The sequence below is a fragment of the Pholcus phalangioides genome, unplaced genomic scaffold, assembly GCF_987345545.1.
Source record: "Pholcus phalangioides strain wild (caught in Gottingen) unplaced genomic scaffold, Ppha-v1.0 ptg000042l_1, whole genome shotgun sequence".
Taxonomy (NCBI): Eukaryota; Metazoa; Arthropoda; class Arachnida; order Araneae; family Pholcidae; genus Pholcus; species Pholcus phalangioides.
In genome coordinates this window covers 10,730,972-10,758,448 of record NW_028301628.1, presented here as the reverse complement: position 1 = coordinate 10,758,448, position 27,477 = coordinate 10,730,972, and the positions used below count along the sequence as shown (strand labels likewise).

Here is a 27,477-nt window from a genome sequence, read left to right as displayed (position 1 = left end):
ATTTTGCTCAAATTTAAGCAAATTTCCAAATTTCTTGAGTTACGAATGAAAGAACAAAATTCAATTATGTTGTGGCAGCTTTGGATTCTCAAACTCTGACACATATTTCTGATTTGGTTTTCCAACCTCCAACGCAGAATCCATTCACCGTTCTTAAGGATAGGTTAATTGGCAAATTCGATTTAACAGAAAATCAGAAAATAAAAACTCTTTTGCAGGATATTGAGTTGGGGGACTCCAAACCCTCATATCTTCTCAGAAGAATGAAGGAACTGGGGGGGGGGGGGAATAAAGTGAATGAAGATTTCATCAAAAACATTTGGCTGAGTCGCCTCCCTCCTAACATTCAGACAATCCTAGCTGTCAGTTCAGATACTTTGCCTCAGTTAGCCGTGATGGCAGATAAAATTGCAGAGGTTACTGCCACAAGCCAGACAGCAATCTGCGCAACTGAATCCAGTCACACTTTGCGTCTCGAGCAACAAATAGCTGACCTGGCAGAAAAGCTCGAGCGTCGTAGCCGTAACGTAGCCGCTCAAGAGGTGGATATTATCGTAGACGACGATCTATCTCTTGGCAGCGAAAACGCGACAGCCAGAATTAAGAAAGTTAAAACGGAATTTGTTTTTATCATAGAAAATTTCAGGCAAAAGCACAAAACCGTGCACGTTTAAGGGAAACTAATTAAGCCTTCGGTCGACGCAGCGGACATCACAGGGCCTAACAATAGTAGCCGCCTTTTCATTTTCGATCACGCATCCAATTTGAAATTTTTAATTGATAGTGATCGGATATTTGCGTCATACCTCCATCTCCTTCCAAGAAATGAAAAGCTCTTTCCTATCAATTAGTAGCAGCAAACAACACGAAAATTCAAACGTATGGTACAAAATTATTGAATATAAATTTTGATCTCAGACGTTCATTCAAGTGGCTGTTCACCGTCGCAGATGTCAACAGACCCATACCTACTGCCGATTTTCTTCGCCATTTTGGCTTAGTAGTTGATATCAAAAATTGGAAATTGATAGACACATTGACTAATATTTCAAAACAGGGAAAAATTCTTTCTTGTTCAAACTATGATATTAAAACCATTTCTCAGGAGACCGAATTTCATGCTATTTTGGAAGAATTTCCCGAAATAACGAAACCAAATTATAGGCTCGCTGATGTCAAACATGACACACTGCATTTCATTCCCACAAATGGTCCTCCCGTTTTTGCGAAAGCTAGACGGATGCATCCACAACAGCTCCAAGCTGCTAAGGAAGAATTTAATTACAGGGCATCTGTTGTCCTTCAAAAAGCAATTGGGCTAGTCCCTTACATATGGTCCCCAAAGGTACTACCGATTGGCGACCAACAGGGGATTACAGAGCTCTCAACCGAATTCCTATCATCATATACCAGTTAATCCAGGTGATGTAAAGAAAACTGCCATAATAACACCTTTCTGTCTTTTTGAATTCTCATACCTTCCCTTTGGTCTGTGTGGAGCAGCACAGTCTTTTCAGCGCTTTATACATGAAGTGCTCAGAGGGCTGGATTTGCTTCGCCTATATCGACGACTTGTTGATCGCCAGTGCAAACATAGAGGAGCACAAAGAACACCTACGTCTTGTGTTCGACAGGCTTCAAAAATATGGACTTACTGTCAATGTGGCCAAATGCAAATTCGGCCAGTCAGAAATTTTGTTCCTGGGGTACGAAGTATCATCTGAGGGTATCAAGCCACTAACTGAAAAAGTGTCTAAAATCCTCAACTACAAGCAACCGCAAACGGTCAAAGAGTTGCGGCAGTTCCTGGGAATTGTCAATTTTTATCGACGTTTCGTGCCTAAAGCAGCCCATATTCAAGCACCGCTACACAAACTGTTGAAGGGAGCCGGAAATAAGAAAGATAAAGTGCTAATAACTTGGTCCTGATCACTAGCTGCAGCTTTCCAACAATGCAAGCAAACTCTCGCTGATGTGTGTCTACTTTCACATACAAATCCTGATGCAACAGTAGCACTCATGCTTGATGCGTCCGACTTCGCCATCGGGGCAGATTTGCATCAAACTACTTCTAAGGGTTTGCAACCATTAGCCTTCTTCTCAAAGAAACTTTCACCAGCGCAGCGTAATTATTCAGCCTGCGATCAAGAACTATTGGCAATATATGAATCCACCAAGCACTTTCGGCACATGCTAGAGACACGTCCATTCACCATATATACAGATCATAAGCAATTGGAATTCGCTTTCTCCAAGAAACAAGACTCGGGATCACCTCGACAACAAAGGCAGCTAGACTACATTGGACAATTCAGCACAGATATCAGACACATCAAGGGCAGTGCAAACATACCAGCTGACTGCATGTCAAGAATATCTGCAATCCAGTGTCCATCCACCATCAATTACAACCAGATGGCCGCAGATCAACTAGAGGACGATGATTTAACTCAAACACTATCATCATCATCCACATCCTTACAGCTAAAGAAACTGTCTCTGCCTAATACCACAGCTACTCTCTTCTGTGAAACTTCTACAGGGACGATTCGACCTTTCGTTCCTCATCCACATCGTCGGGCAGTGTTCGATGCAGTCCATGGTCTCGCACATCCAGGCATCAAACAAACAGTTCAGTTAATTAAGCAACGATTTGTTTGGCCTGGCCTTCAGCGCGACTGTCACCTATGGGCACAAACATGTGTCCAGTGCCAAAAATCTAAAGTTCATCGACATGTATCCAGTCCATTGGCAGGCTTTGAATTGCCAGATGAACGTTTCCAACACATTCACGTAGACATAGTAGGACCTTTGCCACCTTCAAATGGTTTCCCATACCTACTGACGATCATTGATCGATTCACAAGATGGCCTGAGGTCATCCCCATAAAAGACATCCAAGCAGAAACAGTGGCCAGAGAACTGTTTGCGAACTGGATAGCTCGTTTTGGTTGTCCGGCTCGGATCACTACGGATCGTGGTCAGCAGTTCAAGTCGGCACTATTCAAAAGTTTGGCTCACCTGTTGGGCTGCCAACATCTTAAAACCATGCCGTATCATCCTCAATCAAATGGCATGATTGAGTCGTTCCATAGGCCATTGAAAGCAGCAATGAAGTGTCTAGATTCACGAAATTGGATGAACATCCTTCCAATGGTACTTCTAGGACTGCGCACTTCACTCAAGCTGGACTTACAATCTTCACCAGCAGAGCTTACCTACGGAACGGCTCTAAAACTGCCGGGAGAATTTTTCAGCGTCACAAATGCACCATCTATTGCCAGTAAGGATTTCATCTCTCAACTGAGGTCAACAATGGCTGCACTGCGTCCTCAACCTCCCGTGCATCATGGTCATAAATCTATTTTCGTGCCACAACAGTTGGACAAGTGCACACATGTGTTCGTACAACAACCAAAGACCAACTCTCGCAGCCAGCCATATAAAGGACCATATCCTGTGCTGGAGAGATCAGAAAAAGTTTACAAAGTTCTGATCAACAACATAAAAAAAGCCATATCCATCGACCGAATCAAACCAGCATATTTGTTGCAGGGCAATGGCGATGCACCTCCCACGACAGTACCAACAACTACCAACTACTAGGTCTGGTCGAAAATCGAAACCACCAGTAAGGTTCGCATAGTGATGAAGCACTGTACTGGGAGGGGAGTGATGTGGCGGTCGCCAATGCAGACTGGGCAGAAGGAAGATAGAGAGAGCTAGAAAACACACACGCAGTTATGCTCTCCTAGTTGTCATGGTGTAAATATTTCAATATTTTAAGCGGAATAAATTTAATATGATGAAATAATCTGTTGTGTTAAAAAGGTGTGTACAATGTCTAAGACACACAAACATCAAACGACAGAATTACTGTTCAATGCCAGTGTAATCATTCTTGACAAATGAAGCACTTCTTCTTTGCTGAGCACTGTAAATATTGTTTATGGCTCTTCATGCCTTAAAAATACAGAAGACAACTGAATGCTATTGTGTAGCATCAGAATCACCAAACCTAGAATAGGCCTATGTATTCAACTTCTTTGAAATGCAAACTGTTGTTTCACCTATTTGCACCGTAATTTTAAATGATGAATGTTAGTTACTGTCCAAGACCATGAAGTAATAAATGCGAAATTATTTTTCCCATTCAGACAGATGTTTTTAATGACTACTATACTTGTTGAACCCTCAAATTAAGCAAATGAAAAATTAATCAACCAAATGGTCCACATACAACCCCCCCCCCCTCCCAAATAACCTTAAAAATGATAAAATTTCTGCTTTGGCAGAATCATTAATTGCATTCTTCAACATGTGTAATATTTGGCAATATATCAATGATTTCCTGCTCAATTAAAATCAACTACACAAATTTTGTCAATAGGATTTGGTAGAAAAGTAGGACAAAAACTAGAAAGTAGGGCATTTTACCAAAAAGTAGGAAAAGTAGGACGAGTGGGAACCCTGCAATATATATATATATTTCTTTGATTTACACTAATCAGAGCAAATGTTAGAATAATTAACATTTCTCCACAACACAGTTTAATGCACATTAGTTTTATATATGTGCATGACAAATTTAATTTCAGTGATTTGAATTTTTTATCAGTAATTCATGGTACAAATATGAAGTAATTTCGAACACAGGGCCAAATTTTGACTAGAGGGATCCCTGGGTAGGGCAAGACAGATATTAGAGAGCCTTCTCAACTGGGAAAAAAGAAATATCTGGTTTATCAACAAAGATATTTTGTTTAAACTGAAGCCCTAAATTAATGGGGACCCCTGCAAGAATTATGTCTCGCTCGAATAGTCACCCTAACGCGGTTCAAGAACTTCTGTCTTTTTAGTCGAAAAATGAACTTCCTCTGTGCCACTATCTTTGTTTGAGCTGTTCCGTTTCGGTATATAAGGCTTTTATGGTCACTTTCGAACATATAATAGTGTTGTATTAAGCTTTTTCTTCAAAGGAAACCATAGAACTCATCCATTCTTCTCTCCCAAACTTTTTCATAGTGACGAGTTAACCAAAATTAGTGATGAGTAACCGAGGGTTTAATAACCTTGTTATCTATGGAAGCCAGACGAAACCAAACTAAAATGACGACTTAACCAGAGTGACGACTTACCGAGGTTTTACTGTATAGTACAGTAGACTCTCTATAATCTGGCCAAAGAAAACCTGTCACTGTATGTCTGTGAGCAGACGTTTATATTATTTAAATGGACTTTTTCAATTGGGTTCCAGTAATCTGGGCATTTTAATAATCCAGTCTTATATGTGTCAGATAAGCAAGAGGCTACTATACATGATTATATTTTTAATATTAAACTAAACAATCTTACCAACACTTCTTCGACTAGGAGTCGAAAGAAGCTGATCAGGTGGTGAAGACGGAGGAAGAGGCATCAGGTCAGACTGTTCTTCTTGTCTATCCCCTTCACTGCCATGCATAACGGAAACATCTATATTGAATGAGAAGTATCAGTGACCAATAAAAAGAAAACTGGCAGTAAGTAACACAATGAATACATTAGAAAAAAAAGTTTATGAAGATTGAGGCCCATTTAAAATCAATAGTGTAGAAGAACTAAAATGAAGTAATACTTCGGCTTGTACAGATTTTCAAAGTTCAGTTAACAAAAAATTTTTTTGTGATTGTTTAGCCTCAGCAAACATAGTAATAATGTCACAGCAGCATTGTGAGCTGAATTTTTATGTCCCTCATTATGAGAATTACTGTCACTCGAACCAAATTAATTCATGTCTATCTCAAAATATTTTTTAAAACATAGGAACCTCCACTTTTCTTTTTTGTCATAATAAGTATTTTATGCCAAATGAAAGATTAAGCTAAAAGAAACTCCATTGAAAAAAAAAGGAGCCTAGACTTGGATGTTTTCAGTGCATGACTCATGGCGTCAAACTGAATGGTCAGGTTTCTAAGCATGTATGAGACATAGAAATGAGCTGATCAAATCACAAATGGATGAGGGACACCTACAAACCTAACTGAATTGTATACATAGTGCAAAACACAAAAAGATCTTCAGTATCTCATCTTCCAGCAAATTCTCATTTACCCAATTTTAAGTGTTGATTTTAGTAATTGTGAAACACTATTACATTTAGATCATTTAAAAAATCACTTTTGGGCTTCGGTTTGTTTTTGCTTTTTTATAATACTTCTTAGCTTTTAAAAATATATTTTTTAATGTTGGGTAGTACCTGGAATGACGGCAATTTTCCATTGAAAACAAATTGATTGCGTGACATTACATTTTGGCAAACGAATGTGATTCTAGACTGAATAATTTACTTTTACTTTTTTTGTTGGCCGAGGTATCAATGCATAAAGAAACTTCAAGAAGTCATTTTCAAGACATGATACATTATCCTATGTCTAGCAGTTCTCAACCAGTGTTCTGCAGAATCCGTGGGGCTCCGTGTAAACTACCCAGGGACCGCTCGAGGGAAATAAAAAAAGTAACAGTAAATTTGAGAAAAATAATTATAAATGTATTTTTGAACGATTAAAAAAAAATCTGTAATTTTGATGAATAAATAAAAAATAGGCTTGCTGTGCTGGGCTTCGTCCTGTTTTATTTTTTTAGAAATTATTGTTCAATTTCTGGAAGCTTTTCATGTTGCCGCCCTTCTCTTGTTCCAGTCTAAAAGCTCATTTACATACATTAAGTGATTAAGTAGTTCACACTAAATTTTAAGTTACACGCAAGCGCAACTGGCGCATGCATGCTATATTTTACTCAAACCAACAGAGGGAGAGAGACACATCACGTGGGAAAATAATAGTAATTTCAATACATTGAATTCAGAGAGGTGTTTTTTATAACAGCTGATAACTTCCGCAACAATGCATGAAGATAATCTGAACTTACAAAAATTGTGATCAGAGACATGTTAAATATTAATTGAAGTTAAATTATGAATTATGTAAAATTATGGGAGGGGACATGGTCATCTAGCAGAGAAATTTCACACATTAGCGGGAAAAATCGGTCAACGTGGGAAATTCCTTGACGTTTATAGGAAATTCTCTAGGTTCATTAAACAAAAATTATTTGAATTTAATGCAGATGCTTTTCTTGACGTTAAATACTTGATTATATATTTTTACCAATAGATGGCAACAAATTCGTTTTGGATGAGGGAAATATTCCAAACCAGTGTCCACACAGTTTTTAATATATAATACAGTCAAATCCTGTTTTAATTAATACCATTATAGCAAAATTCTCATTTTAATGAATACTTTGCTAATCCTTCAGATAAGTTTACATAAGAACAATGCGAAAACATGGAATTCCTTTATAACAAAATTTAATTTCAACGAAGTGATTTCTCCAGTCTTTTGGAGTTTGTTATAACAGGATTTGACTGTAAATCCTCCACACCAGTACCTGATATTTTTGAATCTTCAATTTTTTCAAACTCTTGTGAGCATGTCAACAGAATACTTCATAGCTTTCAATATTTCCAACATCGATTGATTTTCAGCTCGTTTTTTTGAGGTAGTTTTCATTTCTATAAGTCAACAAAAATTCATGGGATAGATAAACTTGAAGATTATGCTTTCTGGCCACTTTGTCATCCTATATTTCTGAAGAATTCTAGCTAAATGGAAGGAGACAACTGAGAATAAATAGGTTCCCGCTTAAGATAAAAATAAACATACCTCTCCCTTTCCCCCCCCCCCCGAGAGAGCAAAAAGACTCCTCCAGGAGTGGCAGGCCATGCCCACTGGTGCATGCCCATAGATCTACTTACCGGAAAAAAATATACCATCTTTATTCCACTAAATTGCTTATGCACTTACCACTTACTAACCAGTGTAAATGGCCCTGGTTGTCTCCATACATTTTAAAGTACTTGACAACTTAAAATTTAGTTAACTACTTAATCACTTAACACGTGTAAAAATGGGCCTTAATAATATTCATTACTCATTTTGTACATTTGTCACCCTCAGCTAAGCTCTCCATCCTGTAAATATGCCTCTCATTCCATAGCCGTGGAAAGTGTGAACACTGGGAGGCCCCATCATGGCCTACACAAGGTTGGGACTGACACAGCTCCGGCCAAGGACAATTACAAATTTAGTTTGTGTTTTCACACTATACCGACCACCCCATCTTCCTAAAGATTTCAGCCTGGGGGGGGGGGGACTTTCACTATACTGATTCTAGAGTACAAATGTATTTAAATTGCACTAAAAATTTTATTTCTAATACAAAATGAAACCTTACATTGCCTCTTTCTCCCTTGAGATCCTTGCTCACTACTCGAAGTAGGCATCTTTTCAAATCAGTATTATTCGCAAAATCTAAACAAAGAATATCATTGAATCATTACAAACAATAATAATAGTTATTTGAAAACAGCACAGATAGAAATTCTTACAAATATATTCACTGAATTTAACAAACTGATAGTAATATGGTAAATTTGAATGCAAATATTTAATACTTTCAATAAAAATTCTCCGACATAAAATTAAATGCCTTTGTGAATCCCACAACCACTGAATGACGAAAAGCGCGGGAAAAGTGTCACAGAAAATCCCGCCACTTCCGTTGCCAAACCGAAATTGACATTCAGTGACATTATTATTTTCAGAAAATGATCTTGATCCCCGAAAGCCCAGTGTAATCCACTGAGCTATAAGGAAACAATGAAATTAACTTTAAAAAAAATAACTTTTAACAGAATAACTTTCCTTATAGCTCAGTGATGTAATCATTATTATATTGTACTGTTCACTCCCCCTCCTTTTCACCTGAAAGCAGTCACCACCGTCCTTTGGTCACCGCCGTCCACCTTCAGGGAATTGTAATATTTGTAAACATTGACGACGGGCATGAGAGGTGTTTTGAATCCATTTCTCGCATTACGAAGCGCTGCATTCCGAAATGTACCCAAATGTCATCTCATTCGGACTTGCAGTGACTTTTCAGAGAAGGAAAAAAGCCTGAATGATGAGGAATCTTCTAACTCTCGATCAAGAAACAATCAAAATGCCAAGTCTTTGTTGGAGGAATGTGCATCATATGAGATCGAGGACCCGCCCAGCGATTCATGGTCTTCTCCGGTCTATCCAACTTTGACGAAGAAAAGTCAAGCGAGACATTCAGTTCGACCTCAGATCGATCCAAAACGTACATCAGTGTTGCTGTTTCCCGGACAGGCACGTGCTCCTGATTTGATGTTCAACTTCTACACAAAATATACTCAACCCAGGGTCAGATGTGGCCCTCAAAATCATCTTGCCCGCTACCTCAAACAAAATTTTGTAAAAATAAATTTAGCGGCACATTTACAGATAAATTAAAGGAACCGTGGCATTTTACAGATCACTAAAGTGACCCCGTCACAATACCAGAGTAATTAAGTGGCTCGTGGCACATTTACGGATCACTTAAGTGACCCGTGGGGCAATTCTACATCGCGTAAATGACTCGTGACATAGTTCCAGAGCATTTAATTGGCTTGTGGTGTAGTTTCACATCACTTATGTGACGCGCTGTACATTTTTGGATCACTCAAGTGACCTGCACTGCAGTTCTACATCACTTGAGTGCCCATGGCACATATCAAGACCACTTAAGTGTCCAAGATCACATAAGTGACTAGTGGCACATTTAGAGGTCACATAAGTGACTAGCGGCACATTTAGAGATCATTTAAGTAACTTGTGGCACAGTTCCAAAGCACTTAATTTCCACATCACTCAAGTTACTTGCAGCACAGATGACTGTTTGATATTGTTCCTCTGGTAACCCTAACAAAAAGCACTAAATAGTTCTAGACCAGGCATCTTCAACCCATTGCTCGCGAACACTGCAGTGCTCCCTGGATTACCCAGAGTGCTCAATGCTCTTCACCGATTTTGTGCTTGCAAGCACTTGATAAACATACCAATTAAACACCTTGGAGGAATTGCATTCAGTTGATTGAAATCATTGTCATTGCATGCAATCGTATGGTGAACTCTACATAAGGGTGTCTCATTTTTTATGATTGGTACAGGCAGTGCTTGCGACTGGAAAAAGGTTGAAGACCTCTGTTCAAATAATAAGAAAAAAAAAGTTGCCAAACAGCAGTAATGCATGCTTAAGAAATTTACAGATTCACAGAATTTTGTCTTTTTCAAAACTTTCTGACCATTATAATAAATGCATCATTGATATATAATACCTAATGCACTAGTTAGACAAGGGTTCTTCAACCATTTACCCACAGTGACCATATTTGACATTTTAATGAAGCCTGCTTAGTGGAAAGCCTGAAGAATAGCTTAGTGGATTGCAGAATCCACTAAGCTATTCTTCACATATTATCAAAGAGCTCAGCTAACCACAAGTGGCCCATGAACTATGCTTTAAAGACTGCTTAGTTAAACCAAAGTCCTCTTCCATGGTCCCCAATCTTTACAGCACCATTTTTTGCTGCTGTGTGGTTGTGTGGGTATCGTCATAGACTCACATCTAAGATCTGAGTTCGAACCCTAGAGATGGCACAGTGGCAATCGGCTGAAGTCTTATTCTCTCTGGTTCTTCAACTTTGAGGCTGGAATGTGAGCTGTCTTCAATTTATCTTTTCATTCATAGTCTTTTTATCATTCATAGAATGAAATAATAAAAAATGTTTGATTCTGTAATTTGGGAAAATCAGTGATGCTCGTATGTTTTGAGTTTGAGCACTCGCCGCAAGTTCTGTCCATTCCAGTGATTAGCATTTTGCCTTAGTTTCAAGAAATATAAACATCTCATCGTGCCAACCACTGGAGTTGGCAAAATGTTGAATAAACTTGCGATGATACTTTGGTACAAAACATTCATTAGTTCTGACTTTTGTTGAAATAAATGGGCTGAAAACACATAGATTTATTTTACTTGTCTTTAAATTCATACAGAATGATCGTTCTTATGCAATATTAATAAGAATGATGATGTGAAATGATTGTTTTATAATTTTCCTTCCCTCATTTAGGGTATACAGTATGTAGGAATGGGGAAATCATTATTAGAATATGATACTGTCCAAGAAATGTTCAAGTCAGCTAATGATATTCTTCGCTACAATTTACTTGATCTATGTTTGAATGGTCCGAAACAATTACTTGATGACACTGTCCATTGTCAAGTAGCTGTGGTTGTGGCGTCATTGGCTGCTGTTGAGAGACTTAGAGCTACTTCTCCTGAGGTATGTTGTGATTTACTACTACGTTCAAAATATTCCAAGACTTGTTTACATTTTGGGTGAGTACAGATAGAACCTGTTTATTTGGTGCTTCCTTTGAAGTAATTACCCTATGCAATTATACATTTTTGCTATTATTCATACAAAGATGTAAATGCAACCTGCAAGCCTTCTTTTTGTCACATTCTCCAGTGCCTCTGCTCACTACTACTAAACCACACATTCACCTCATCCACATTCCTCTGCAGAACTTCTAGGGAATCGGCACATGCTGTACATACGTCACTGCTCACTGCACTTCTTTGGAACCTGAGAATCATTGCTTATTAAGCTTATTCTTCATCAGAGGGAAAAGTTACATGTGGCAAGATAAGGGAAATAAGCTGGTTGTAGAAGTGTCAGAATGTGGTGTTTTGACAGGTAATCTGATACCAGGTGAGACCTGTGAGCTGCCATATTATTGTGATAGAGCACCCATGACTTTGCCTTCCAAAGATTTGGTCACTTGCATCTCACCAAACCATGCAGACATTTAAGATCCCAGGTCCCTGCTGTTGTCAGATTACCTTTCACAACTAGCTTATTCCCCCCATCTTGTCCCATGTGACTTTTTCTTTGGATAAAGAATTTGCTTAAGGGACAGTGATTCTCAGGTTCTGATGAAGTACAGCGAGCAACAATGAAGGCACTGGAAAGTGTACGGATAAGGTTTATCTGTATTTAACTCAGTTTTTTTCCACTAACATTTTTATTTTAATAACTATACAACCCCTTGCAACATGTTCGAATGTGAAACATGAATGACACATATCTAAGTACTACATGTCATTTGGATACTTTTTCTAATTGGAAGTATGCCTTTAGGATCAATGGTACGCCAGTAATATACCATATGCCCAATGCACCCGGTGTATTATCCATACAAATTTTTTAAATTGTGAAGTTCTTTGAAATACTGTATCATCACTAAATTTCTTGAGTGAGGGCAAGTTTTACAGGTAAATCTACTGAACAACCGAAAGACATGCAGGTTCTATCACACAAGGGGATTTAAGCCCATTGTCCCATGGAAACTAGGGTGATTCCGGAGATTTACTGAATGTTAAAATTGCCTGTCATCACTGGCAGCAAATACAAATTTTTATACTACTGAACACACAACCAGATGTATCCAGGTTCCCATAAAGCCTGTTGCCAGAAATTTATTTCGGACTAATGTCATTTATTCATCCTGTCAAAAACGGATGTTATATTAGGAGGGTCATTATATCGAAAGTAACATATATATATGATAGTCGTTCCATGAAAACATTTGGGACTTATCCTTCTGGTCGTTTCAATAGAATGGTCGTTATAATGAGCATCAACTGTATAATTATGATAGTAGATATAGCCTATGTACACGAAGTACGTTGGCAGTTTAATTTATATAAATACACACAACTAATAACTTGCTCTGTTTTATCATTTTTCATAAAAATTCATTTCAGATGATTGAAAACTGTGTTGCTGCAGCTGGATTTAGTGTGGGTGAATATTCGGCTCTGGTATTTGCTGGAGCTTTGGAATTCGAAGAAGGTAAGAAAATGGGTGAGAGATAGTCAAACCTCATTAATGTGGAACCAAAAAAGTGCAATGCAATAACAAAACTTTATATGTTATTCAATAATGTTTCAAAATCTTTTACTTCAAAAGGAGTAAACATGTGTTTCAGTGAAGTAGTATTTCTTGCAATGTTTCACTATACAGTAGACTGGGGTGGCTAAACTTTTCCTAATCTGTGCCACAGTGAAGATTATTTTCAATGCAATTCCCACTCTGCAAATTTTAACATACAGACTGTGCATCCTATTTTACAGGTCACAATCAGTTCCCTTCCTGCAAAATATTATTTGGCTGCCTTCTTACATTCAAAAAAATTTTCAGTTTTTCACTCTTTTGAATTCTGTATTGTTTTTATATTTGAGTTGTAAATTTGATAATCACAATGCAGATTGTGTACATACATATATTGATAGAAGTTCATCTCACCTACACCATGTTGGGCATAAGAACCGGAGACTCAAGGTACTTCCCCACCCCCCAAGAATTCATGGATATACAATGCAATTATATTATACAATACATGTTCCCCATGCAAATAATACTGAATCTCATACACGTGGGATGTCCAGAGATGAAAAACTGAAGAGAAACGCATTGAATAGAAAGTCTCTCATTTCATAATTTTAAGACTACCAACCATTCTAAATATAGATTTGCCAGCCAAGACCATCATTCATAAGAAAAGGATTGTTTATTAGAGTTGGAGAGAATTTCTTTGATTGAAAAATGAAATAAAATTTCTTTAGTTTTTTTTTTAAAGCGTTCGCACATGCTAATCTTGGTACCATGGCCTCCCGCGGGTTCGCCACCTTGCAGTAGACTCACTACAGCACAGCTAGATTATTGAATGGCCTCTCTAGCATTCTTAGTAGGCAGGTTTTCTTTGAGCCCATAGAAGAGGAAAACATGCCACTTCATGTCTCTGTATAGAAGTTTATATTATTTGAATGGGCTTTTCCAATTAATTTCTAGTAATCTGCGATTTCGGTAATCTGGCATACCCTGGTCTGATATGCGCCGGATTAGTAAAAGTCGTCCATATTTTAAAATCATAAGTTCATTTCATAAATTGCCTTGAGTTTGCAAAAGAAAAAGAAAATTATCTACATTCATTTAAAACATGTAGGTGAATGAAATTTTACTTAATTTATAAATTTGTGTACAAAATTTTTCCCAATCTATGACTGAAATCAGACATTTGGGTATACTATACCTGAAAAGAATTGCAGCAAAAACTAAATATTTATATAATGTACATCATAAATTCTTCGTTAGATTTTAGAAACTGTTTTATTTTGTAGGTTTGTATGAAGATAAAATATTTTTGTAACTCATTCAATCAGAATATTTTCCTCATTCTATAATATTTGCATGATAGCTGTGAAGCTGCTGAAGATCCGAGGAGAAGCAATGCAATCAGCATCAGAATTATGTCCAAGCGGTATGATGACAGTTATACTCAGACGTGAGACGAAGATAAAATATGCATGTGCGGCAGCGAGAGAATGGTGTGCCCGTAGGGGCATTGAAGATCCTGAATGCAGTGTTGCCATCTACTTATGCCCAGACATCAGAGTCATCGCTGGGCATATGGAGGTATTTCAGAATTTTTCAACATGAAAATTTCATATTAAGTATCGCTAAATTTTTGTGGGTACAATGTGCTCTCTTTTTTTTTTAATTGTAAAGGGTTGACGAAACGTCCATTATACAATTTAAAAATTAATTAATCAACAAGTTTTCATTTAAAAAAACTGGTTTACACTAAAATATTTATCATGATATAGTTTCTTTTATTTTAATAAATTTAAATAAATAGCTCGGAATTCTACTCACAAATGGCACTATATCATGAAAAGTTAGACGTAAGACATAAAATGTGACATAAATGGTGCATAATTAATGCTAATGTAAATTTGAATAACATAAAACAACTACATTTCAATATGAGCAGTCTTTGTAACTAAGATTTTACTTAAACCAGTGTTTCTCAACTTATGGTCCGTGAAGATGATGCAGGCAAACATGAAAATTAAATTCTAATTGAATGAAAATTATTCTATGGTATGCAATAACAATGATATCCATTAATGTTGGAATGATGAAGCAGGCTGAAATACAGTAAATTAGTGGTCTATTAAATTGTTTCAGAAATTTTAGTGGTTCTGGGATTCAGAAAAAGAAACCCTCTGACACACATCAATTTTAATCCCTGTTATCCGCTAAAATCAATTGCCAAAAAGTCTCAATCACTTCCACCATTGTTATATTTAATACCTCAATGTGGGTTACACATGGGCCTTATCTTCACCATGTCCCCACAAGGAGTCAAAGGGAGTTGAAATCTGAAGAGGCTATAATAGGGGTCCCCTACCTCATCCAATCCATCTTCATAGAATTCTTGACACTATTTATATCTGTGAGTGAGATTTTGTGAACTATTTTTTTCTAATTTATCAAAAAAAATCTCCTTGGCATAATTTGTATTTTAGTGCAAACCACACTTGTTTTTTACATAAATAGATTGATTTCTTATTAATTTTCATAGCATGTTGTGGACTTTCCGCGCACCCTGTACTTTATTCTGTATTTATGTAAACTTGAGTTTTTTTTATACTGTACATTAGTCATGAAAAATAGCCCCCCCCCCCTAAAAGAAGTGATTAGTGTATTTTTTCACAAATTATTAATCAAAAATTGTAAATTAATATTTTTTTAAGGCTTTGAAATTCATCGAACTGAATGCTTCTGACCTTGGAATCAAGAAGATAAAGTATATTCCAGTGAGTGGTGCATTTCACACAAAACTCATGAAACCAGCAAAAGAAAAACTGAAGAATGCATTGCAATCAGCTCGAATTCAAGTACCTCTGATACCTGTGCACTGTAATGTTGACGGCAAGCCTTACACACGTATCGAGCAAATCAGGAAGAAACTTGAAGAGCAAATGTGTAGTCCTGTCAAATGGGAGCAGACGATGCACATAATTTTCGAGCGACCACAAGAAACGCCTTTTCCAAACATTTATGAATGTGGACCTGGAAAGTCACTTAAAACTGTGTTGAAACAAAATAATGCAAAAGCTTATCAATCTTGTGAAAATATAGTGGCATAGATAAAAGATCAAACTACATATTTTGAAACAGCTATTCTTTTTTAAATGCCAGGGATTTTAGGATCGCTACAGAGCCCTAGCATGCCTTCTCGGGGCAGAAATTTTTTTAGGGGGGGGGGGCCCTTAAAAAGGAAAAAAATTATGTAAAATACGTATAAATTTTTGTGAGGCCCTCAGTTTATAGTTATGGCCCTGGGTAGCTATCCTAAGGTCTCTGACATTGTGAAGATGGCTCTGAAATATATTATCACAGTAGACATCATTTATTAAAGAATCCGGGATAATATTATCATTCAGTAGTGTTATCACGGAACAGGCCAATATCATAATATGGGAAAAAATTTGTTCACAGTTATCAGGAGATTTTGGTTTATGTTATTTATTTTCTGTCAAAAAAGTTTTTTTTTTTTGCATTTTGAAATTAAGGTGAAACCAGACTTATTTTTCCCTTATAAGTTATCATTATCAACTTGCAAGGCTATGTAGGAGGTTAGAAGCTGTACCCTCTCCCCAACCCCCAATTTATAAAAATTTCCTTAATCAGTTCACAAAGCCCTATTCAAGCAGTAGTAACAATGATCCATGTACATATGCAGTTACTTTGTGCTGGCCATAACCAGGAATTTTATTTTGGAGGGAGGTGCATACTGATAAAACAATTGACTTAAGTATATGTTATTCTATACACAAATCAGTCATTTTAAAACATTTCTGGGGGTGAGGTAACAGACCCTCCGATTGAGTTGTACTGAATGTGTGTATGTGTACCTAATAGCATTGTGCATGAATTTGTAGTGCTACTACACTATTACTTAACTGAACGTGCACATGTATACCTTCCTCTGAGGAATTTCTAACGAATCGGTACATGCGAGAACGTGTTGTGTGAGTGTATGTATATGCATGGCCTTGACATATTTATGTTGTTGGAGTGATGCTTGTTTCACATTCCTTTTCTTTAGTGCTGCCATCTATTTTTCAAACTATGAGTGAAGTGTAACGATTAAATACTTTTATTATTGTTGGCCTGTTGCTCGGCTTATTAACAGAGATTCGCTCACATTCGAACCTTGCACGTTAGGAACCACAACAAGTTATAGAAGCAGATATGCTCTGAGGAAGAGATATTTTATTTGCTTCTATAGCTTATCAGTGCTAAAGCACTTGTTTGGCATGCCAGAGGATGGGAATTTGAGTCCCTGTGAATGCAGAAATGAATTTTTCGTTCCAAAAAATTTGCATCTCTACATATATTCAATTTTCAAGATATTTTCTACATATATTCAAGTGAAAAAAATATTTGGCGATGGGAGGCAGGGTGCTATATAAGGTTGTTGCAAGTCCTGCATATATAGGGGATGAAAGAACCTTAACCCCAGTTTCTTGCACCTGCGCCCAACATATAGTACACTTTATTTAAATACAGCATCCTATAACTTGAAAATAATTTTAATTCTTTATCATGGCTGTGTATATATGACTCTTTGAAACCCAACATCGACCTACAAGCCATCTTTGAGTAAAGTGTGACATCACTATTATTTATCCTTTTTTCAATGATTAGGCATAACTTTGAACAAAAATCAGGTTTTTCCATTCCAAAATGAAAGACAACGAGTCTGTTCACATCTCTAGCTGTCTATACAAATACGAATACAACGCCACAACAGGCAAAATGCCCAACGAGGTGGCTGATAAAAAGATGCCCATAAAAATATGGATGTCATATATTTAAAAAATACAGCAACCCAATTAAAAATGCAATTAACACAAATTATAAACAATATATACACATGATAAAATATTATATAACGCCCCATAAAGAATACTTATGGTTGTCTTATTCTAAGAATGGATAGCTTCTCGATTTACCCCAACATGTTTATCGTATTTCTTTTTAAACGTGTCAATTGTACTACAATTTACTACCTCCGGGGGTAAGCTATTCCATTTATTAACAACCCTATTAGAGAAAAATTCCCTGTGACACCATAACCTTGCATTGTCCCTCACCAATCGATACTGGTGTCCCCTTGTAAAAGCAGTCGATTGGCGGTGTACTAAAAGTTCATTACAGTACAGTATTTTCCTGCGTATAATCCACTGATATGAATTTCACTACTTTCAAAAAAATTTCATTGTAGAACCAGCAGCTACATACAATCTTCATATGAAAACTTGGTTGACTTGGTACAAAATCTTAATGAATGAAAGGAATTGTTTAGACTTTTGTACGACAAATGTCACTCTTCCTACTAATACAACTATGTGCCATCTATGAATCTTTCAAGAACTATTTTTTAAAAATCGTTTAAAACTTTAATTGCTATTCCAATTGCTCTGTAAAAAAAAATCTACGTAATACACAGCAGGATGGTCATAAACTTTGTAGATATACAAGCCCCTAGCTTCTTGATGGCAAGTGCATACTCTGAAACACCTTCATCTCAAATTTTATCCACATTCATTAATTTTTATGCCCCCTCCCCCCCCCCAGGGGCTCGTATGTCAGTAAAGTTACTTTCTGACCACCCTGTATACATTTGCATGTACTAAAATTCAGATGTGTTTTTTAATATATAATCCACAGATTACAGTGAATGCTGCTTATAATGTTCCCATTTAGAACATTTTCTCACTTAGTATGCCTTATTTTCTCTTGGTTCAACTCTTATTTACCTATATATATTTTCTTTTTATATTATTTTTTAATGAAAATATTATAATTGAAAAATGCTACAAGAGGATGCCCTGTATATAAAGAAAAATACAGCAATATCAATTGCTGGAAGTACTTCAAAGTATTAAGAGAGGAATTTGGCTACATAAATATTTTAACCTCCACGTTATTGGAAAGATATCTTGCCAAACCTGATTTCACTGCTGAATGCACTGCATTCTAGCATTGATGAAAGCCTTTCATTTTGGTAATGACAAGCTTGGATATTTTGTAAAGCAATGTGATGTTTTTTAGCCTCACGTTTGTTAAAAATTATATAAACATCATGAAATAATGAAGCAGAATCTCAAAGAGGGTTTAACGATTTCTACTGTGGCAATGTTACCTCTTAACTGAACCGTGCCGAAGAAGAGGATAAAAGAATAATCTAAGACAGCGGTTCTTGAACCTTTCCTTTGTATAACACCCTTGGCCTTGTCATAATTTAACCAGTCAAGTGGTTACGTCAGCATTTGCCGTCGCTGCTATGTGTAATGGTGGTGCCTGCGACGGCATTTGCAGACACAGACTTTTCAGCCTTTTTCACATAGATATGACGAAATAATTTGTCAGGCCGGTATTACACTATAAAAGTTTGATAAAATTTCTTTTATAAATTTTATATTGAAATTTTTTTTATAAAATTTATTTTATAAAGGAAATGGACCACATTACACTATAAAAGATTTATATAAAATTGTTTTTGCAAAAGTTTTCGTTAGTGTTGTGCTGTTGCTGATAGAAGTTATGGATGAAGAAATTTTTTTTACCATTTGCTATAGGAAATTTATCATTTGCAACCTCTGTGTAGTGGCTTCGGTTTTAAAAAAAACATGAAGCTTATGTGGATGCAGGGACGTCGGAAGTGTTTCTAAACTGTGGGTGCTCGTCTTTAGTTTTATATCGGAAATTTTAATTTCTGAATCAATTCTGGGAGTGCTCGGATCCATGTTACAAATTACTGTGCATTCTTGAGCACCCACAGCTCCAACACCCCTGTGTGGATGATTGTATTGGATGAAATAATTTGCGGAAGAAGCTAATTATTTTGATGCATTACATCTAGCTGAGAACGCAACTTAATGAATAATGAATACGTCAGTTTATGAAGAAGTTGAGGAATACACAACGCCCAGAGTTAAAGTTTAGCGACTAAATTGTCCATGTTTCATCATATTACTTATTGCGGCTCATGTCACGGTGAAATCCCAGAGACTCGGGTTTTATCAAGGCGAGTTGGTGAAAGTCCAAAAAACGCTTGTAAATGTTTTCACTTCGGATTTTTACCAAGTCAAAGTCTGCTTTAAATGAATCAATTAATCGCCATGAACTTATTAGTTCCTGATGCTTATTAGTTTATGAATAATAATTTAATAATTATAAACAAATAATGAATTAACAAACGAAATAACCACCATGATGAGGTTTTGACGCTATTTAAGTAATTGATGCTCATAATTAATTTACTCCCAGTTAAAGCCTGTTTTATATATAAATGAATTAATTTAACGATGGTTTATTGACTGAATAAAAACGGGCTTCGACTTGGTAATGAGTCCCAAATAAAAACATTTTCAGACTTTTACCATCTCACCTTGTCTCCGAGCTTGAACCGTGGCATATACATCGGAGTGGATGTAGCAACTGAACATTATATTGGCCCTCGAATAGAGAGAGGTTAGCCACCCATGAGATAATAGATTAATTTAATCTTCACAACCTCTCAGATGATAATTAAATAAATGTATCATTAATGTGATATGATAGGGTTTTTCAAAGTGTGCGCCGTGGCTTCTATGGGCGTCCCGGCGAGATGAAGATATTGATTTTTGTGCCTCTTTTTGCTTTGAATTGGTACTTTTATAATTGAAAACACCACTTAACTACAGGGCCATCTTAAGAGCATCATGGCCCCCGGGGCAAATGATTTTTCTGAGACCCTACTAGGCAAATTTTTGAAAATCTCAACCAGATCCCATTTTTGTGAGGATCCCATTTTTGTGAGGTCCTCGGGCTGCGCCCATACCTTAAGACGGCACTGCTTAACTATTCTGGGGAGCAGCAGTAAAACCATGAACTGGGCAAGTGAGCTGCGGGTGACATAAAATTCATTTTCCTATAACACCTTATTGTGCCTTTACGGGCCCGGGGCAGACTTCTATTTGGGGTAAGCAGGGGTCTGCCCAGACTTTTTTGCAGGGTCTTGTTTTTGTGAAAATTTTCTTTATTTTTGTGAAATGTGTCATTAATTTTGTGAGAAATGAGTAATTTTGTAGGAAGCGAAATAATCTAGTTGATCTATCACAAAAGAAATGAAAAATTTCAAATTTATGGATTCATTATTTTTTTATTTTTCGTGAAGGGTTCGTTTTTCTGATCCGGAATTTTGTGAAGGGTCCGGAAAACGGACCCAAATTTTGGATCAACAGACCCCTGGTTAGTGTAAATTTTTGTGGGCCCCATTTGGCTCGGAGCCCTGTGACAGAGTGCCCCAGCCTAGTTACGTTCCCGATTTTCTATCACATTTATTGTTGAAAACACAAGTTTTTTTAATCAAAGAAATACACACCGGAAGAGAATTTTTTTTTTTGTCCCCAGGGAGAGAAGGGAGTGGCAAGTGAGAGGTGAAAGAACAGGTTTTTGAAAAGTTAATATGTCACAGTGCAGGATGGAAGCGCATCAGCGTAACTCTTTTATCAAACATTGGTGATGAGGCAATGTTGGATAAAAGATTTTACACCTCGTGTAATTTATTGGCACTGTCAACCATCTCAGATGATAATGAAATAAATGTATCATCAATATGAACCAACAAATCCAGTGATGTAATGCATAAACAGTCGAGCCCGGATATAACCAAGTCGTGAAAACATTCTACACATCCGATATTCGTGAAAACCGATACACCATAATTATTCGAGTTTAATGAGAAAAACTACTCGACCTATTCGCGATGGGTCTGTACCAGAAACAAGTGGTCCTCATACAGACTTGAAAACTAAAATTATTTATGTTTGTCACAAACATTAAAAATATTCACGTAGGGTTTGAATTAATTACCCGTGTACTGCAAATCAGTGTTTCTCAAAGTGTGAGTCACAGATTCTAGGGTAGTCACAAACCTTTACCAGAGGCGAGCTGTCGATATTGATTTGTTTAGTGCTTTGAAGTGCTACTTGAAGTACTCTGGAGAGCAGTGGGTAAACGTTGAGACAAGGGTGAAATGGAAGGAAACTTTTTAAAAATCATGGATGTAAGTGGTCTGTCGAATTGTTACAGATATTTCAATAGATCTGATGTTTACAAAGACTTTCTTTCAAACCGAGCACAACTCCGGTCAGCCTATCACCATGGGGAATATACTACTGAATGAGTTGTGCCGGGAATGTGAGCGTGTGCCTAACAGTCTCAATGCGTATAAGGTGTTGTGCCTGATATTGCAGTGCTGACATCAATATTTTAAATTGGGAGTGAAGCGTAATGAGACTGAATATTTGAACCATTGTAGGCCTGTTGCTTTCAGTGGAGAGACTTTCAGCATGCGCCAGACTCACATTCATGGCTCGAAGTTAAAAACCAACTTCAGCCGATGACCACTGTGGTGCATGGTTTACAAAGACTGAGGACCTCTGACACAAACTTGTAGTTATGTCGATCCTTCTTCGAGTGATTCTGGGAATGAACAGAACCAGCGTTATCTATAGCTAGAGATAGCCATCTAGCTATAATGTTGACAGAACACACCTTAAGCCGATTTTCGCAATAGTACGGTAGTACTTCAGAGATTCTGGCTTTTTTCTTGAAATACAACTTTTGATTTTATGGAACTTAATCCATTTAAAAAAAAAAAAATCGATCCACCAGTTTTGCTCCCCAAAGGAAAACTTGGAAACGACCCCCGCTCTCTAAAATTTGAGGACTCCTAAATTGTCACCATGACCCATGACATGCCTCGTCCTACCCCGATCTTCCTATAACCCATATCTGTAAAACTTGAGAGCATCATGAGGCTCCCAGGCCGAGTGATGTTCTAGGGCCCCACTACCTGATTGCAAAAGTACCAGAAGTTTGAGCGGGGCAGTCTTAAGAGCATCATGAGCCCCACGGGCCAAATAATTTTTCTGAGGCCCTACGTGGTGAATTCTCGGAAATTCCAACCGCATTTCATTTTTGTGAGGCCCCGGGCCCATGTGGTAAGATAACACTGAGTATAGGCTATATATATATTCCAACAGGCTATGTATATTATTTCCGAAAGTACAGTATTTATCATTTCATATCTACCAACCAAATATATATACCAGTTCAACATATATATACACTCATTGCCATAAAAATTCACTAGGACGGAATTAAATTTGTTATAACCGATAAGCATCCAAACGTTTGTTCTTCATTCAGCTAGGGAAATTCAAATCTCTGATATTCACATAGGGAATTAAAGTAGCTCCCACTGACTTCAGTATGTGATAGAAGCAAAAAAATATTTTTTTTCTTTAGTTTATTTAAAATCATTTTTATATTTTTTTATACCGTTCAAATCGTATGAACTAATTCAGTTCATTGAATCGAAAACTTGGATATCCAATTGATACCTACCACTCATTTTTTTAATTACTTTATCAACTCCCAAAGTACATAAACTTGAGCAATTGAAACTGCAGCATAGAAAGCATCAACATTAATCTTTTTTCAAATATTGGATGAGGAGGCTGACTTTGGTAAACGAAACTTTGATAAAGAGCATTTTTTATCAAAGTTACCCATTACACTATCAAATTTTTTTGTCAAACTTATTTTATAAATTATCTTTGACAAAGAACTTTTATAGTGTAATACCGGCCTCATACATGTGCTGCCATCTGTACAGCCATCCTTCTACTTTATTATCTCATCACTAGATGGAGTTGAACAATTATATTTCAAGGTCTGAGATTATTATTACTATTATCTTCGTCATGTTTTGCAAAGCTGCAGCCCCATCACTTTTTTTTTTATTTCTGATTCCCTTGCAAAGATACATCTGTTTTATTACTCATATATCTTTTAGCAAAGGTTCAACTACTATGGTTCCACATAAATCCACCAACAGCATTTCTTTTAGTCACAGGACATTATGACACCCCCCCCCCCACTTTTGGGGTGCCATATTACGTCTTGACACATTCGAGCTATAAAAAAATATTTTAATGTTTCAAACTTCCAAGAAAAGGAAAAAAGGGAAAAGCGCGCGCATCTTCAAAGAAAAAGTGGACACTGCGGGTAACGCTCGGAGAAATTAATTGGACAGTTGACTGGTTAATGGCTCCTTAGTTTAGTCTCAAAAATAATTTTAAAGCAATGATGGGCAACATCAATATACAAAATCAAGGAGGAAATATTATTTGATAATTTTCAGTTAAGTAGATGTAAAAAGAGTCAAAACATGTGACACAATCAAGAACTATGATTGAACCAACTAGAAATATGTCTTAAAAAAACAAGCACATAAAACAGAAAGAGAGGAGTATTTTTAAAACTAAGTTTAATGCAAATCTTCTGATAACTATAACAAGAGATGTCATACAGGAATTCTCAATATGCACTGGGAACAACGAGGATAAAAGAAAATGATAATAAATGCGGATCCACGAAGCAAACAGGTTATAATTGCGACTCTTTAGGTACAAAAAAAATAATAATTACAATATAGAGGGAAAAGACACATAATTTTTGGTGACACCATAAAGATGGATGTTGATGAAATATAAATCTCTGAACACTGTACATAAATGCATAAAATGACTACAAAATGCCCGAAGCTCTTACAAAAATTTTTTTGAAGAAAGATTTTTTTCTTGTCTTTGATATTCCAATCTTTAAAACTAAAAATGTTTTAAACAAACATTTAAATGAATTTTTGATCATTCAACTCGTATTATAGATTTTCAGTCGAATTTGGCTACCTCGTTTGAGATCTCACTTTGCCATAGAACTATCATAAATGAAAGATGCCTTATGCGGGTCTTGTATATGCCAGAAGAGATGGTTAAGAACCAGACTGAGATCACTTCACAAGTACATAATACAAATACAACACCACAACAGGCAAAATGCCCAACAAGGTGGCTGAGAAAAATGTCTAGTTTCCCGTGGGTGGGTTCGAAGCATGTACCCTGAACTCTTCCCATCTCTGACTTCATATCTTACCAACCCACCACAATAGTACTTGGCATCACATAATGCTGTTATACGAATAAAATATCCCATATTGCCAAAAGTATCTAGAAACACTCTCTACAAAAATAGATACAGTGTCGCACGAGTAGAACAAACTTAATGTGCTCCTATAATGATCATTAGCTGGTAATGAGTGTCCATATCAATGGTGATACATTTGCTTAAAAAACTTTTTTTGTACAAATTTATCACTCACCCAAACAGCTCTTCTTAAGCATACCATATATACTCGTGTATAAGCCAACCCCCTTATCTTGAGCAGGGCCATCTCAAAAGTATCATGGGCCCCCGGGCCAAGTGATTTTTCTAAGGCAGTATCAGGATAAATGAAGGGGTCCTTAGATAGCATTACATAGTAATTGTAATCAAATATGTCTAATTTGTAGGCAGGGTTGTGTTTTTGATCTGGCAAGCATCAAAAATTTGTTTAAACTGTCAAAAATATAAATGAATGATTTTGAATGATGTTTTGAATAGAATAGATAGGCCATGTTTTTTTTATAACATAATGATGAAAAAAAAATTTCATACTACAATGTTTTATTTTTAAACATCAATTTATTACAATAATGAAAATCATGAATGATTAAATTAATTATTAATAATGAAATTAATTATATTCTGTAACTTTGGAAAGGGAAAGACAGAAAATTCTTATTGTGTATCTAACTTATAGTAAACTTGAGTGTATCTATACTATAATGTGGGGCCGTTATAACGATAAATTATCGACTGTATTTACTTACAGTGGTGTCCGAAACTTTGCCAACTCTGACTTTCAAATTTTGGACTGCTAAAGAGTCTCAAAAGAGAAAAGACAGTTTCTATAGTATATTAGTAGGCCAATAACAGTGTTCAAAAGAAAAAAAAAAATTGTGTTCTCAAGAAACTTTCTACTGTATTAGGGAAAAATTTAGGCAGCTGATTTCAAAACTGGTGTTATTTTTGCTGGATTTGGCTCTAGCTTTTGAAATACTGCAAATTCTCACTATTTCAATGTAGTCTGAAGTCTAATTTTTGTGTTGAATTTTTACTTTTCTATTTATTTTCCTATTCCATTTGTATCACCATCATACATCACTGGTCTATATGTATTGATGTTAATTTTGTTATTGATTTGCATTTTGTACTGTTTCAATGTGATTTCTATGATGCTTATGTATTATGAGTGAGTGTGTGAGATATACATATATACACACACACACAGATATATATATATATATCCAAAACTGGGGAGCCAATGTGATAAAACCAATTCCAGATTCAGATTCCTAAAATTACCCTAAAATCACCAAAATATCTTTGGGAACAAAATCAGTGTTGAACAGTGCAATGAAAAGAAAGTATTTTCATGTCATATTTTAGATAGGTTTGTGACAGTTAAGGACAGTTTTTTTATACTTTTACTACTTCATTTTCTTTTGACAAATTTGGATTTTGGTATTTTTTTAAATTTTCAACTAATTAGTTTTCAGTATGTTACTTTCGTTTTAAAAAATCTGTTTCCATGTTATACATTGGCTTTTGAAGTTTTGGACAGTTAAGTACAGTTTTGTACAATAAAATCCATGCGAAAAATCCTCTGTCCAAAACCCCCAATCTTGATATATATTGTCAAAAAATTATATTGCAATTACATTATCTGAAATTATATTGCAATTACATTATCTGAAATTATATTGCAATTACATTATCTGAAATTATATTGCAATTACATTATCTGAAATTATTTTACAATCATACTAAATATTTATTCTTTGTGTAACATAGTTTAAATATTACATGCAATCAATGTGTGTATTTTCTATGGAAATTTTTATACCGAAAAACAATATTTGAGGTTTTTGACATGACAATTTAAACTATGGTCTAAACCGTCAAAAACCTGCTAACCCTGCAAATAGGGTCTCAATGCATATTGTTTGGTTGGGGGAGGCAGCATGATACTGCGACGTCAGCAAAGAGTCTTTGTATACAAGGATTGAGTAAAATCTACTTTGCAGAAAAGAATAAACATATCACTGCCATGGAGGAGGGGGAAGGAGTGTTGATAATCCTGGGATTTTATTTCTTCTGCTCAAGCTGATGCCTCCCCACTTCAGGAATGAATTTTTGAACAAAAAAAACCAGACTTATACACAAGTGTATACGGTACATCAGTTGTCATAAGTATATAGGGTGAATTCTGCCTAATCTGCCAAATGAAAATGGGGTGATAGATGAGCACAAGTAGATTATAAAACACCTCTGTCCTATCTCCTACTGTTTTGGAGTTATGGTGGAAGAAGAAAAATGTCAAATCCAAAAAAAACCTAAATTTGTGAAGTTCCTGAGAGACCTAACTCAAACTAAGTACACATTTGGAAAGAGCAGAAAAAAATCCTATAAGGTGACACCATATCTGGATTTAATGGCAAGCTACAAATGCTTAAAAATTGAAAAAGTGCATGATCAAATTGTCCCCAAAATCTTTAAAACGGTAAGAAATATAAAGAGACTAAAATGGTGTTTTATGTTCCACTTGAAAACTACTCACCTCTTTTCGTTTAGCAGTTTAGTGAAATTCACCCTGTATTTTAATTTTTAAG

General features: G+C 36.2%; 2 protein-coding genes across 3 annotated transcripts in view; one reads left to right on the top strand and one right to left on the bottom strand.

The window, feature by feature from the left end:
- The window catches only part of dpa (disc proliferation abnormal), a 40,136-nt gene extending 31,518 nt beyond the window's left edge, over positions 1-8,618 (bottom strand). The window contains exons 1-3 of the mRNA XM_089254819.1: positions 8,498-8,618; positions 8,278-8,354; positions 5,356-5,475 (exon numbers count right to left, since the gene is read on the bottom strand). Coding sequence (XP_089110945.1) covers positions 5,356-5,475; positions 8,278-8,326 — 169 coding nt within the window. The 5' untranslated portion in view covers positions 8,327-8,354; positions 8,498-8,618. The remainder of the gene's footprint in view (positions 1-5,355; positions 5,476-8,277; positions 8,355-8,497) is intronic.
- A 226-nt stretch (positions 8,619-8,844) lies between these two features.
- On the top strand, positions 8,845-16,975 carry beg (malonyl-CoA-acyl carrier protein transacylase beg). 2 transcript variants are annotated; one of them, XM_089255019.1, is made up of 5 exons: positions 8,845-9,215; positions 11,021-11,233; positions 12,721-12,808; positions 14,214-14,431; positions 15,556-16,975. In XM_089255019.1, the coding sequence occupies exons 1-5, from the start codon at positions 8,889-8,891 to the stop codon at positions 15,949-15,951; spliced, it is 1,242 nt and encodes a 413-aa protein (XP_089111145.1). In that variant the 5' UTR covers positions 8,845-8,888; the 3' UTR covers positions 15,952-16,975. The 2 variants fall into 2 exon arrangements, with proteins under 2 accessions (XP_089111145.1, XP_089111146.1); XM_089255020.1 differs by lacking the exon at positions 8,845-9,215 and adding an exon at positions 10,584-10,604 and having other exon boundaries at positions 15,556-15,969.
- Positions 16,976-27,477: the final 10,502 nt, after the last annotated feature.